The 15948-nt window shown below is 42.7% G+C and overlaps 1 protein-coding gene across 6 annotated transcripts in view; it reads left to right on the plus strand.

The window, feature by feature from the left end:
• Window positions 1-15948, plus strand: part of TANC1 (tetratricopeptide repeat, ankyrin repeat and coiled-coil containing 1) — a 218550-nt gene that overhangs the window by 137355 nt on the left and 65247 nt on the right. For 5 of the 6 annotated variants that reach the window (XM_081052234.1, XM_081052237.1, XM_081052233.1 and 2 more), the window contains 2 exons: window positions 5167-5297; window positions 6335-6521. In XM_081052234.1, the coding sequence (XP_080908360.1) occupies window positions 5167-5297; window positions 6335-6521 (318 nt within the window). Of the gene's footprint in view, window positions 1-5166; window positions 5298-6334; window positions 6522-12777; window positions 13086-15948 lie in introns of those variants that run through there. The other variant, XM_081052238.1, reaches the window with a different exon arrangement.

Below are 15948 nucleotides of genomic sequence, written 5' to 3' on the forward strand. Positions count from 1 at the left end.
AGTATTTTTGAAATGACCCAAAGCATGATGTTACAAAATCTTGCATGGGTAAAAATCCATTTGAAGTATAAAACAGACCATTGGATTTTACTGTAACAGAGTACAAAAAGTTCGTTGATATGGATGCAGAGTCCAACACTGAAACTAACCTTTAAGAAATAGCTACTTGTCAAGTTTTGGTGCAGTATCAAAAATTATCTGTAATTAACTGAAAAGGTTCCTCTCTTTCCCAACTATTAATACATATCTGTCTGAGGCCACAATTCTTAACACACTACAACCAAAAAAAACATACCATAGTAGGGTGAATGCAGAAAGAGACGTGAGAATCCACTGTCTTCTGTTAAATCAAACATTAAAAAGAGATTTGCAAAAATGTAAAACAATGCCCTTCTTAACTTTTAAAATTGAAAATGTAGGTGTTTTTTATTTAAAATGTTATTTAACATGTATAAGTTTTATTAACTTGAAATGTATTAACATACATTTTTAAATTCTTATTTTTAATTTCTAACATGATAAATATCAACAGACAAGCCACATAAGTGAAAGCTCTTTGGAATCCGCAATTTTTAAGAGTGAAGCCTGAGACCAGAAAGTTTGAGAACCACTGGCTTAGTGTAATGAAAAGAAGAGAGGGAGAAAAATAAAAACAGATGGAAAATTAACCCAGAATCTCTAGACTTGAAGGGATGAGGACTTAGAGATAAGTGGCAGTATTACTGAAGAGAAAAAGGCTAATTGAGGACACATTTTGAAAGAAGAAATGGTAAGATTTGTTGGCAATTTCAGTATGGACTGAATGAGATGAAAAGCTTAAAAATAACTTGTATGTTAACTTTGTTTTTGCATTACTGACTAGAAATCAATTATTAACAGAACCAGAGCAGGTTCATAGGTAGATGTTCCTCTGTAAATACTGTTTTTGGAGATCCGAGGAGGAGGGTATGGTGATGGCTTAGGAGAAGGAACAGCTAAAAAGAAACAGGAAAATGCTTATAAATAGAAGTCAAGGAAAACAAGAAGTTAGGCAAGCAGCAGGCCATGGACAGGTAGAGGCAGAGCAAGGGGTTTAACATTAGTCAAGGCCATGTCTCACTTAACAAACTTGATTCAGAAGTACTGTCTTGGAAACTGCCATTAAGTCCAGTTATCAAGGTCACATAGCTAGCAAATGACCAGACATTGTGTACAATGCCCAATGCTCTGTAGAGTTTGAAGAGGATGAGAGTGAAGACAAGGCTTCTCATGATGGAATAACCATTGGTACTCTCCAGGGACATTCATGGTTTTAACGGAGTCAGGTTTTAAGAGGAGGGAATGATTAGATGGGACACGAAAGCAGTAAGTGTGTGCCAAGTTGTAATAGTTTGATAACCAGTAAAAGGAGGGAATTTGTTGTCTTGAAGGAATGGTAAATTCAGAAAGTTATTGAAGGCAGAAAAATTATAAACAGAAAACTATTTCTTTTAGGTAAGAGAAATAGAAGCATATTGAATATAGATTGAATCCATGAAACCAGTGGGGGGAAAAATGGGCTCTTGTTAAAGTTGGTGGAAATAATGACCAACTTTGATATAGCATCTTACCTCAAAGGCATGTGGCTTCTAAGGCGTTTTCCACATTTTTTTGAGCCTCACAACCTATAAGAAGTAGGTTATGGCCACTTTCCAAAATGAGGACAGCAAGTCATAGGTAGGTAGAGGGCAGGGGAAAGGGTCCAGAATAGCTTTAGCGTGGACAAGTCCTTTGTTCTGTAGGGAGGGATGAGGGGATGATTATAAAGGGCACAAATAGGAATGAAGTAGGATGATGGTAACTGGGGAGCTGCTCAGTTTATGGACTGCATCCGAATGTGCATGCCACAAATATGGTCCAACAGATGTGAAGAGCTGAAAAAGGGAGAGACGGGAAGTGACCAAGAAATTCCCTTTGCCTTTCTCCAGTGGTTATTCCACAATGGTGTGATATGCAGGATTCCTTGAAAAGTTATTGGGAGAAATATCACTCTCCATTTGCCTAATGGATTCCTAGGGAGTGAAGCCATTACTCTCTGCCCTCCGAATACAGCCATCATAAATTCTTTGGATATTTAAATCTGCGGGATGTGAAGTTGTTACTAAAAGATGAGGTCTTTCTCTCTAGCCCTTATCCCGCTGGTATTGGGTAGGGTACACCCATTATTGATGAGTTATTTAATATTAACTACACAAATGAGAATAGACTCTCCCTTTAAGGTGTCCCAATGGATTATTGGTTTGGCGGTCATTGTGGAGTAAGAATTCGCTTAAAGAAAATCCTATCTGACTGTTGAAATCTCAGTATTCCTGATCAACTATGGAAGTAGAAATCATTTCCATTTCACAGTCAAGTGTATCAGGGTGAGTTCCCAGGCATCTCATCTCTTCTAAACTGTCAGTGTCACACTTCACCCAGGTGTCCTTTTGCCAGAACGAAAAGTTCAGTGAGAGAAGGTTCTGTGCATTAGGGGGGGAAAGATGCAGACTGCTTGACATGGATTAAGGAATTCAGACTGAAGGGGGCTTCTGAGGGGAAGGTCACTAGGATGACATTTGAGAAGAGAGAATAATATGAAAAGATAATTGGGAACTTAATGGACGAAATAAAATTACAGTGGTTTCATGGATGCATAAACGGAAATAAAGAATGTCTGTTCGCTCATCCCGAACCTCAGTAGGGTTTTGGAACCTTGGTAGCAGCAAAGTCCAGGTTGTACATTTAAGAGAACAAGTTAATCATGAATTTGGGTGTCTCATGTCAATTCAGACATTCAACCTGGAGTCGCCACTGCTCACCAACTTGTTTGAGTTGGGGACGAGGTTGGGTTGGATGACTAGTTGTTCGTGTGTGTGTGTGTGTGTGTGTGTGTGTGTGTGTTTAAAACCTTGACAATCTGCAGAGTCTGTCATCAGATGCAGTTGGAGGCAGCAGAGACTCTGCCTGGCATCCCTACTCCCTGCAGCACCTACACACGATGCAGGGTCTTGGTGCAAACCACAAGTAAGCCACAAGCTATGGCCTTATTTGTCTTCAGGGTAAATTTTGTGACAGCCAAACTTATGCAGCTGCTCTTTCTGTTTCCACAGCAGCTGCCAACTGGGAGTAGTTTCTGGCTGTTTCCCCAGAGTGTTTCAGGTTGAACTAGAAGCTAGACATTCTGGGGCACATTCACAACTGGGTAGCAAGCAGTGTAGAGATTGTTTTGGAAGGAAAGGGGTGTGTGGAGTAAAGAAACTGCTGAGTTCTGCCCCCTCACCCACGTCTTCCCTTTTCATCTGCATCCTGTTCTCTCCCTCTGGTCCAGCTGCCATCGAAGATAAAGCGGCTGCTGTGCCTGAGCCTTGGGGCGAGGGAGGCGGCTCTGTTCTGAAGTGGTTCAGCCCTTGGGTGTGCCTGGGTTCTGTTGATCTGGTTTGGTTCCTGCCTTCCTTACCCATATGCCCATGTACCTTGAGAAACAAAATGTGGTTGGAGATCTCTGGTGGGAAGGAATCTTCTGTAGAGTGTCTCTGAGGGTGTGGTTGATCCACCCTGGGGTGGCTCCCTTATCCCTGTTGGTTTGAAGCCACTGCCCCTTCATGTTATGAGTTTAACTCAAGTGATCCAGAAACGTCAGGGCTCGCTCAACCCAGACTATCAGGCCTTGGTTATTTCACCCCTACAGTTTTCTGGAGCAACTGAAAAATATCCACACTGGTCAACAGCTCTTCTTCCCACCCCAAACATTGGGAGCTTTTGAGAATAAGCAAGGGGTAGGGTGCTTTTCCTTCCTTGAAGATACAGCTGCCTGGTTTTCCTTGTAGCTGCCATCTTGGGAGTATGACTTAGCAAAGCTGATTTATGAATGAGGGTAACACAGATGGTCTGCTCGGCATTGCTTATTTTGATTTTTGTGATTCCTTACAAAAGGCAAAGTTAGCATTGAGCTTTGGTGGTGGTTGTGTAGCTCCGAGGTAACAATGCTATTTTTGTTGGTCTTTCCTCTTTGTGTTTTTCTAAGACGAGTATCTATTATCTGCAGATTTCCACATGTAGGGAAAATTGGTTCATGAATGAATGGATCTAGGTACCTAGACAATTTAACAAAAAAAGAACAAAACATTAAGATGAGTGACTATGTTACAGGTTGCGTATTGTTCTTGAGTTCTGACTTCTGGAAGCACCATTTGTCTTACAATTTATTTCATTCCCTGATGAATGCTGATTTTAAAATGTAAGATAGGTGTTAGAATAACGTAAATATCATTTTTTGAACCATAATCAAGTACGTACCCTTAGGCTTTTGCATACAAGGTTAACCTACAGTTCGATGTTTAAATCAAGTCCAACAATGAAGTTCTCTTCAATGCAAAAAGCCAGATGACCAGCCATAGGGAGACCAGAGAAAGGAACGGCTTCCAAGCATGTCCCGTGACCGTCAGGTAAAAGGTGCTTCCAGCATTCCAGTGGAGTACACGAAGAACACAGCCCGATTTGTCCACATCTCCCAATGGACAACACGCTGTATTTATTACTGGGTCCTGTCTCTTGGGATACATTTCACTGGGATTTAAAAATCATTTCAATGTGGACTCCTGATGATTGGCCCTTAAGTTGGAATCCTGGTTGTCTTTCACTGCCCTGGAGTATGCAGAACACGTTTCCACCAAAGCAGTCATGCCCCTGTCTGTGTATTGAGAGCTTACATTTCGGTTTTACTTCAACATCTAAGGAGCCTGGGCCTGTGGCAGCATGCCTCTTAGGTTTTACTTGATTTCAGCCTCTTGTGGGCATTGGCCACACTGTACTTGTTAAGAGGAAGATGCAGGGTAGGGTAGGCCTTTTGCTACTTTTGGTGTCTGAAGTACCCGTTTTTAAACATGACAGTGACATAGGAATCACTGTCAGATAGTGACACTGTGCTCTTCTGATTCAGGTCAAGTATTTCACCCTTTGCACTGGGACTTTCTCTTTTACTAGTTTCCTAACCTGTCACAGCCCCTTAATTAGAATGTATTGCTAGAGGACAGGCAGCAGTGTCAAACTTTGCGCATTTTATAAAAATACACGAAAGCACCAGACAAGCAGCTGTGGTGCCAACTCCTCCAGATGCGATACTGAAACTCCCCAGAGGGGCATCTTCATTGTTTTCTTTCTTTGTTCCAGAAGCAAAGGCTGATAATGAACCGAGCTGTTCGCCGGCAGCTCAAGAACTGTTGACAAGGCTGGGATTTTTACTGGGCGAAGGGATCCCAAGTGCCACACACATAACCATTGAAGGAAAAAATGAAACCATGGTAATGCCCGAGGACAACTCTGCATTTCGTACCTGCTCAGAGGATGAACGAAGGGATAAACATCATATCGTCCACCCCTCCTTGGGAGGGAAAGCCATTGTTCATTCCGACACATGAGTTTGGGCTGTTGTATATTGACATTTATTTCCATTCTTGTGGGTTTTTGCAGTGGGGAGGTGGAGAGAAGTAGGAGGATGCAGAACTTAAGAAAGTGTCCACATTAACCTTCCAGGCACCACCCGGAGAGAAGTGGGTAAATGAATCAAAGTGGCTGAGAGAATTCCTTAGTAATAATACTACTTTTATCTTTATAGCGCCATTCTTCTCATCTGGCTGCTTTGGTATATGCTTTCCTTTGCTTTTTCAGCAGTTGAGATTTTGGAGGGTCAGCGGGGTGAGGAAAAGATTTATAGGAGATGAGGCAGAGACAAAATGAGATGAGATCAAATGGTTCATCTGCCAGAGAGCAGTCCTCATCCTAGGGAACAGCAGCCTGCCACTTGGAGATGAGATGTCCGTTTGAATAGCAATGAGGGGCCAGAGCTTCGGCCCCCTGCAGGGGTCTCTGCATGGGTGTCATGCCTCGATTGAGACTGCAGTGACCACCAGTCTCCTTCCCCTGATCCCAGAGCCCATAAATCTTCAGCAAATGAATCAGGTTGCAGCGCGTGTGAAACATTACAAAAACAGAGTCCCCAGATTTTCCGTACAGAGGTCAAAGAACCCATTTGTCTTCTGCAGACTTGAAATGAAAGGAAGCCGGCCTGCTTGCCATTTCTGTTTCACAAATGTGCGTCCCTACTAAATTATTTCTAAGACTGCCCTTTCCACAAAAAAAAATCACCAGGGAGGGAAACAGAACAAGGATGTTTCTCCTTTAAAATTTGGGAGACCGTATAGATATGAAGCTCCAGGGAGTTAAAAACTGTTTTCGGCTTTCCTGTTTTCCGTTTGATTGTTCTAGCATCAAAAACAAAAGAACGTGCAGACGCGTCCTGTGCGAGCCCTGCTAATGCCTCCTTCCGTTCGTCTTACAGTGCACAGCTCTGAGCCAAGGCATCAGTCCTTGCTCCACACTAACAAGCAGCACCGCGTCTCCTAGCACCGATAGCCCGTGCTCAACCTTGAATAGCTGTGTCAGCAAGACGGCAGCCAACAAAAGTCCCTGTGAGACCGTTAGCAGCCCTAGTTCCACCCTGGAAAGCAAGGACAGTGGAATTATAGGTAAGAAGCACACTGCTCGGTAATGTAATGGCTCAGTGCACGTCAGCCAGAGCATTCATTCACCGGGCACTTCTTAAGAGGGTTTAGCGTGGTCTGTGAAGGTCGGTCCGCCAGGGCCCGCCCTGTGCTTTGCAGACAGCACTGCCTGCATGCACAGCCGAGAGAATGAAGCATCGGCTTTTACATTCCTCAGTGTTGTTTTATAACACTAGACTCATTTGGTTAAAAAATTTCCAGATCAGATCTGGCCGGTGATGTTACAAAAATCTACCCCCCTCAACAATGAATTGCATTTATTGGGGATCGAGTCCCACCAGGACACATAACAGGGCAGTGAAATACCTGCAATGTTGTGAAGTCTTCCCAGCCCAATCTCAAGGTCACTTACGTCCGCATTTATTTCCAGGTGTTCGTTCTTCAGTTTCTTATGATGGGATCTGACTACGGTTTTGAGGCCAGGATTTTCTAAGGATGTCCACTCTGTGCCTCCCATACCCACGTAATCGAGATGGTTGTCCTGAGTTGAGGGTCAGGAGACACAGATTCTAGTCCTGATTCTTAGGCTGCTTAGCGAGGTGACTTGAGCAATCTTTAATTGAGTTCTCTGCACACTTCTTTCCTCTGTAAAATGAAGGATTCTGATTAGTTCAGTAGCACCTAGTCCTGCATACACATTAGAATGATCCAGGGAATTTTAGAGCCCTTATTTTTATATCCCGTCCCAGACAGACTGCATTTACTTTTCTGCAGGTGTCTGTGTGTCTCAGGTCTCCAACTTGGCGCCTTTCAGACGACAGACGTGTGGGACCCCTGGACAGGTTGTTTGGGTTCTCCTCTGCTAAGGTCACGCTGCTGTCTAACATCGGCGGTGCCCTGCTGAACATTCCAGATCCTTCCTTTTTGCTGAGTTATATACATGTCCTTGAAGAATATTTTACGTTTTATTACGGACTGCACCCCACTTACTTCCACATTAATAGGACTCAAATGGAATAACATTTGAGCTCCTTATTTTCTTCAGTGACCTGCAGTTTCTTTCAAGTATTTGGCAAGACTAGGTTGCAGGTTCACCGAGTTTGCATTTTGGAGATTGTCCCAGGAGATCTGTGTGATCCCTGGGCCTGGATTGTGGGCATCCTACTGCCGACCCTGACGTTGTGAGAGACCCTCAGCGTAAGGAAGGTGGCCTCTTCCCTCAGTTCTCACTTGATCAGGTTCTTTGCTGGGTTTTTGTTTCGTTAATTGCTTTATTGAGATACAGTTCACATATCATATTGTATTCACCCATTTAAACTATTGCACCATTTTTGGTATATTCACTGTTGTACAACCATCACCACAATCTGATTTCAGAACATTTTCCTCACCCCCAAAAGAAACCCTGTATCTATTAGAAGTCATACCCCATTTCCCTGCTCACCTCCAGCCCTACTCGATCTACTTTCCATCTCTATAGATTCACTGATTTGGGACATTTCATATAAATGATAGTTTGAGGTTTCGGTAGCAAATTTAAATTCTCACTCAGCTTAAGCTGCTCCAGTGAGCTTATCTGGCTAGTTCCCCATCCTCAGCTCACTCTGCTTCCCCACCTGCTGTTTGTTCTAGTCCAGTTAACTTTTCAGTGTTACTTCTGATCTCATACCCTGTCCCTCTGTGCGCTGTCCACCGTCGATGACATCTCTGGTATTAATTCTGTGATAGCCAGATGACTTTCTTTATAGCATTCTTAACTCTTCTGAAATTTCCTCTCCTCCATGAAGTTTATTTTCCTTCAAAGCGTTGGCCAGTGCTACAATTTGTTGTTGATGTTGTTGACAGTCTTTTACTTTTCATTGTGTGTTCTGGCATTGGCATTACATGCTTCTTACTACAACCAAGTCAGTTTCTTATTTTGACAGTTGGAACATTTTCAATAACAGAAAAAGGCATTCATTCATTCTTCTTTCTTGCTGTCTCTTTCTCTCTCTCTCTCTCATTGAGATACAGTGCTGCAATTTAAAAACTGTCCTAAAGAGAGGAAAGAAAAGTTGCTGGTTTGCTTTTTTTGTATGGTGGTGAAAGATCGAGCTGGAGGAATATTGAGGCTGTCGCGTAGTACTTGATAGTAATATAGTTCTGCTTAATCCCAGACTGGTTAGTCCCCTTATTGTATGCTCTCCATAGTACCTCAGTATTTGTCTTCAATTTACTTATTCTTGTTTTATTATTTGCTTTTGTCTCTATACTGAGAAGGGTCTCGTCTATATTATTCTGGCTCCTAGCGTAGTGTCGGGAAGGAGAAATTAAAGAAAGAATTGTTGCTGCTGTCAAGTTTCCTTGAAGTAGGGAACACTTAGTGGGTTTATAAAGAAGCTGTCCAGATTTCTCATTCCAAGTTGGCATTATCAGATCTTTCAATGGGATTGTCATCTGTATTTTAAGCTGTGTCTTCTCCTTAAAGTTCAATGACACATTTCATAGCATTGAAGCTGTCCTTCATTTCTTGGCCAAAGTCAACATATTTCCTTAACTCAGCCGACGAAAGTGGGAGGAATCAGGATGTGGAAGACCCCCAACCTCTGGAGCTCCTGCTTCATGTTGCTTTAGCTGATCTCTTGCAGGAGATCAAGACCGTAGGTGGCTGAGAAGGCAACACTGCGCTGGTGACAACGTCCCTCTGTTCTCTCTCCTTCTGTGACCTGCAGAATTAGACTCTGTTGCCAAGGGACACATTGGAGGTGTGGTAGGGAGGAGAAGGAAAGCAAGCAAGTATTTCCTCTCCAGACAGACTGTAGCCACAGCTCTTTGAAGAGGCAGGAGTGGTGGGGCCAGAGGAGGGCAAGCACTTCCTCCTGAATTAATACAGGGTGTGCAGGTTCCATTGCTTCTGCAGAGAGCAGGGACCTGTGACTCAGTTGTGGTTCTGTGATTGCTGAGGGTGGGGTTTTCTTTTTCTCCCTGAAGAACAATGTTTGTTTTTATAAGGTGTAGCCTGGGAATGACGACCTTGGGGCATCTTAAATGTTTAACAGAGTAAAAGATGAAGTCCAGGAACACAGTGATCCTAGTGGGCAGAGATGGAGGTGAGATACCTTGACTTGCTGTTTTGGAAGGCCTTGCAGCTATTTGTAAAATAGGCTGGTTCAGATCTGTGTTCCAAAGTACTTCGGGCTGGGAGAAGGGAGGAAGAAGCTTTCTGTTTAATTTTCCATTTGAAGTTGTTGACGACTTATCAAGCCATAGAGCTGAGGTTGCAGGGGTAGAGGTTTCGGGGGCGGGCTGGTACAAAGTGCACGTAGCTGCCCTGGCATGACAAGCTTCGGGGAACAACAGGCTCCCATACAGGGCTCAGGGCAGAGTTCCATGTACGGTATTAACAGTTTATTTAGGACATTTAGGGGACATTTCAAACAGTGCTAATCCATCCTTAAACATTCCCAGACTTCCCCTTCTATTTAAGCTGATTTCCATAGTGCTGATTATATTTGATCTAAATATCTTTGCCCAGCAATGCCTGCAGGGAAACTTGTGTTCACAGATGCCCAGACAGCCTTCTCAGGGTGGCCATGGGTGCCCTACCTGTGTTCTGTTTCCCCTGGTTTTGACATATTGCAAGGGAAGAAATTTTCTTTTTAGGAACTGCTTAGTAGAACAAAGGGCAGGCTAATGACTATTCGAAGAATTTATTGGACCCTTCCAGTCTTGCTCTGTGGAGGCCAGTCTTAACAGAACCCTCCCCACCCCCTATTCCAACTTTATTGTGTTATACAGAGGGGAGTCCCACGTTATCCTATTTCAGGAGGTCCAAGTTCTGGCAACGTAAGTGTCTTTAGAAGTATAATAATTCTGTCATGTAGAAATACTGTCTAAGCTGGATGGGATTAAGTGAATTCCCTATGAATATCTTTTTTTTTGTTTTAAAGTAAAATTCCTTAGTCTTTACGTATTGAAATCATTGGCATTACCTAGAAGTTAGTGTCTGATTTTTCAAATTTGCAATGTGAAAACCTTTTAAATGTGAAGCCCAGCTGTACCCAATCACTTCTCAATTTACTTGCTTTGAAAAGGAAAACTTTATGAAGAAGTGGCTTTTAAAGGTGTTTCCTCCATCCCTGAGAAAACATTTTTTTCTTAGTGATACTCCCTTGATATAACTTGCTTCCAGCTGTTACAAATGGAAATTGTAAACTGTATTAGTCCCAGCTTAGAAAAAAAGTATGTTTTCTTTGGAATCTCTGTGAAAACCAGCCTGATTTAAAAAAAAAAAAAAACACTGAAAATAGTGGGTTTTAAAGTACTTTTTGATTTAAACATATCGTTTAATATTTATATCTATATTATGGTCATTATTTTATGTGTATGTGGGTATTTATTTCAAGGAACTGGGCTTTTCTCTATTTAGGAAGAAAGAAGATGGACATTAGATGAGGAGAAACAAACAAAACCCAGCTTTCCTACCAAGATTTTAAAAAAGAATAAATCCTTCCTATCTATTAGTAGATGTGGCTAGGAGGCGGACTTATAGGTAGCAATTAGAAAAATTCTGGCTGAGAAATAGACCCTTCAAAGTCAGTCATCCCTTCCGTTCCCTTCTTCTGCTATCTGCTTGTAGCGGCTGATGTTTATAGTCTCCAGATGGCTTTTGCAGTATGCTTCCTTTTGAGAGGAGCTGGAGGTAGATAGCTCCAGGAGGGGATGGGAGAAGAGGGAATCCCCAGGGGAAGGTGGTCACATCTTCCCCAATAGGTGTGTCTCCCGCATAGAGTGGGTGTGTCATTTACCTGCCAGGCTGCCCCACACCTGAGCCACCACATTCCACCAGGCCGGGTAGCTTTCTGGATGATTAATGCTTAGACTTTGAAAAGGGTAAAGCAAGCACTTGGGCTCTTCCTGCTGCCTTTCCTCTTTCTCTGGGGGAGGGAGCAGGGGAGGCTTGCATATGCTTTTATCCTTCTCACTTTGAAGCTGGGAGGCAGGTATAAATTTAGGCAGGGGAATTCCTCCACAGAAGCATTTCTCCTGCAAACGTGACTTACAGTGAAATAGTGGACACTTGAGTTAGTACCCTACTAGTGCTTACCAATACTTGTTTTTCTGCTCACTTGCTTAGGACATTAAAAAAAAAAACTTATTGTGGGCTGACTTTTATCTTCTGGGTCTCTTCTATGCTCTCCTAGCTTGTAAAATGAAAGTGGTTCCAGAGGTAGCTTTAGACCTTTCATTTCCTAGACTTTGTGACAGAAGTGAGATGATCAGATGTGGAGTGTGGGGTGCAAAGAGGAGTTACTTGTACTATGTTTTCATTTTTAACTTGTAAATCCTGCCCTTTTGATTTTATGCTAATGCTGCTCTGTTGCCACCTGTATTACCCTGCTTGCTACTAAATTGAAATGCTTTCAAATTAATTTGGTAATAACTGTTTAGCGTTTCAAATCTGTGTTAATATTCATTTTATTACATTGCCTGCAATTTAAAAAATCATCTTTAATTATAGATGCTTGCTTTCTTTTTTTTAAAATCTCAGTTGAAGGAGGAAAATTTGCCTTTACATATAGAATTCTGTAATTTACTTAATGTGAGAAAGAAATCCTTGGTGATAATTTGAGTCAGGAAAGCACCTGCTATTATTTTTATTCAGACTGTGGTTCTGTCAGTGTAACAAGCATTTATTGGCACCTACTGTGTACCGGGAGCAAGTTTGTCCAGGACTGGGACAAGGAACAATGAAGATAAGGAATGGAATCTATTTCAAAACTGGTCCACCTGTGAGACCAAAGAATGGTCTCTTGTCCTATGGGGGATCTGGGCAAGTTGTGTGTGTACAGACTCTTTTGACCTGACTGAATAAATTGCTGAAAAGAGTTTAACACATGGCAGTGGTTGCCACCTCTGTTGGAAGATATATGTTGTAGGTGCATAATACCAACCACTGATAAGGCCTTGTGCTCTTTTATGGAAGATTCCTGAACTTCATAGAGTCATTTGACTATGTCTGAAGCTCCAGTGTCTGTATCTTCGGTATACAGCTTACGGAAGCTCTAAGCACTGTGCGCTCAGGTTTAAATCCACAGGCTTTTCTCTGGAGACTCTATTACCTGTTGTGTCAGACTGTAGGGCTGTGTGTCTGAGCGAGGCAGGTTTGTCCTCCCCTCCCCCACCACCCTGCTCCAGCTGATCCTTTAGGTGTTTCCACAATCAAAAGCCTGAAGAATTATGCTATGAATGCATGGCTCAGGTCCCTGGCCTTGCTGCGTGTCATAGCAGAGCACGCCTTGCGCAACATGGTGAGCACTGAGCTAGAGATTTGGTACAGGGATCTGTCTGTCACAAGCCACGGCACAGGGCCCGGTGCAAGCACAGAAGGGGAGCAGGGCTCTGCAGCCCTGCACTGCACAGGGCTAGCCAAAAAAACCAAGCTGTTGCCCATGGAAAGTTGCAGAAGAAACCAGAAAGTCCTCTGGACTTTCTAACTAACTCTGGCCACCCTCCCTGTAGCATTCCAGGGGAGGGCAAGTTGGCCTGAGTGCCTTCACCGGAGCCCTTTCCTTGCTGTGCTGAAGAAGTTACAAGCAGTCACCCCAGGTGAGCCTCAGACTCCGTTCCCTGTGTAGTTTGTTCGTTTCTGGGTGGGGTGGAGGGAGAAGCACAGTCTGGCATTTCTGGTCAGGAGGTGCCATTCAGGATGTTTTCGTCCGTGCAATCTTTCCCTTTGTCCCTCAGGGAAATCCGAAATATGTGGTGGCAGCTGAAACCCTGTGTGGCATGAGTGCAAAGGAGATGGGCAAAACTGCTGTCAAGTCAATAGGAGCAGGGTATTTGCGTGTTGCCTCCTTGACTTGTCTCTTTGGTCTTTCCCTACCCATCTATTCTGTCTTTGCTTTCCCTTTCCAAAACTGTGATCTTTATCCGGTCAGGTAGGAGGAGGTTATATCTGCATTAGTTACATTTTCCTTTTTCATTCGTGTCTTTTCTTCTCCCATTTTTATAAGCAATTATTAGCTGTCTTTCATGTTTGATCTTTTAATTCACTGGTTTAGTGTTTTAACTTTTAAACTGTTCCTGTCAACCATTAAGCTGAATATAGAAGTTTAAAAATGTTTGTTTTATTTTTTTAGGGCTACTTTATTTTTCTTCAGTTGTATGGGAAGGAAAATATTCTTGAGTCCTGATGATCTATTAGGCCCTTTACATATGCTCTTGTATCTGATTTTCTCCACAACCCAGGGAAGGACAGGAGGCTCTCGAGAGAGAGTCCTGGCTTTGCAAATGGAGCATATAAGACAGTTATGGAATGCTTGAAGACAATGTCAACTTCCGGTTTGTTTTCATCTGTTCAAAATGTATATTTTTGTGTGTGGTTGATTTTATAATCAATTAGAGAAGTACATGTGCATAATTTATAAGTACATGTATTGGGGGCACAGTCTCACATTTTTTCCTACTAAGAGTGTGGTATGAGCAGAACAGCATAGAACACCCTTATGGAGCCCAGCAAGACTGCAGGGGTTCTGGGGCTTTCCTACCCACGGGGCTCCCGTGAGCACTCAGTGAGTTGAGATATGATAGAGGTTTAGGACAGAGCCCATATGTAGACTGTTATGATATCTAAGACTGTTATGATATTCATGGTAGCCACTTGTGGGTTTTCCTAAGGGTATTTGTTTATATTTAACTCCTCCCCAATGGATTTGAAATGTTCACAAACAGACATTTAGTAAAACAAGATTTTTCTGTTCAGAAAAGGTGTGAGCTGGGGAAAGAAAATGAGGGAGCAAGAGAAAACATGAAGTCAGGAGTTAGGCTCATAAGATTTTCTTTACTGTGCTTATATAAGTGGGAAGAAAGTTTTATTCTTAAGTTTCCTAGTAGCCGATACACAGAGAGAAACATAATCAAATACATCAGATGATGTTTGTCAGGTAAAAACAAAAATATACCCTTTCCTAGTACTGGGCCCTGAGAGACATATCCATACCCTGGGTCCTCAAAACGGGAGAAGCAAGGTTTGAACCCAAGCCCCTTGCATTTTTCACCTCTTTTCTGCAGATCAGAAAGAATCCTGCTCTATCTATGTGGTATACATTTGTTATCAATGACCCTTAGTGCCTAAACAATTCTGAACTAATGGTGTTGGTCAGTTTAATTTTATTCTTGGTGATCTTTAAACCTATAACTTGATTTAGATCCCATCAAAGTACTTATTTTGGGCCTTGGACTTAAACTGATTTTTTTTCCTGATTCTATTTTAAGTGTGTATTCAACATAGAAAGAACTTTCAAACGGCAAAGAAGGGGTGAAGGAAAATCAGGAAGGAAAAGGAATATATTTTTGTTGCAGAGTCTTACATAGCAAAACATTCGGTGACTGAGTGGATGGATCCCTCTGCTTCCCACGCCCCCAACTGGAGGCTGCCTTCTGGCTGCTATGAGCCCATGACTTCCCTCTCTCAACTAGCCCCCTGCCCAGGGGCTGCTGTTTTTAACAAGGCCGACTTCATGAACTGCAAAATATTTCTTAGCCATAGATAATTACAGAGCAACTTTTACGTGTTGAACACTTTGCAAGGCAAAAGGCAAAAGGACTGGTATTGGACAGTCCATTAGAGGGAGGGAGAGATGGGCGGGGGGAGAGAGAGAGAGAGAGAGAGAGAGAGAGAGAGAGAGAGAGAGAGAGGTTGTGGAGGTCATGTGTGTGTCCTAACATATTCTGAAAGTGCTTCAGAAATAGTATAGCACCGTGGGCTAGTATAGTATGTCTGGTAAAATGTGCTATTACTGCAAAGGAAGATAACACACTGTCCCTGGCTAAAAGGAATCGTCAAACTCTACAGAGAGTGAGAAGTAGCCCAGGTGAATCGGTGAGGAGCACCAAGCCTAATTTAACACTACATCATGTGGCCCAGCCTCACCTCATAGCTTGCTAACGTTTAAGGACTGAGAAAACTCATTTACAGACTCCTACATGTTGGAAGAGTGTTTGAGGCCCAGTATGAATGATGATGACAAGTCTTAATTGACAAAAACTGGCATCTATACTGGTTAAAGGAATAAAATTTTAGAATTTTTGAGTCTTAGGGCACTTTTAAGATTATCCAGTCTCCAAAAAATGTCAAACGCCATACTTTTTAGGGTTGGTTTCTTTAAAGCCATTGTATTTAAGATGCGTGTGTGTGTGTGTGTGTGTGTGTGTGTGTGTGTGTTTGTGTGTGTTTTAACTTGAAGGTGACTGGATTAACTTAATTAGAAGCTTGGGTTTCTGTCAGCCTGGAAGGAAAACAGGATTTTTGAATTGCCTGTCGTTCGTTGTAAGAACCAGCTTTCTCTTTCTGGGAGTCCGTGGAGCTGCCCTATTTCGTATGCTGCTTAGGTCGTGCAGGGAAACTGGACTCGTTGGGCCTTTACCTGCCGCACTGAATCTGCCTGAGGGCTTAATTGTACCTGAGCCG

Source organism: Rhinolophus hipposideros (assembly GCF_964194185.1).
Source record: "Rhinolophus hipposideros genome assembly, chromosome: 6".
NCBI classification, from domain to species: Eukaryota; Metazoa; Chordata; class Mammalia; order Chiroptera; family Rhinolophidae; genus Rhinolophus; species Rhinolophus hipposideros.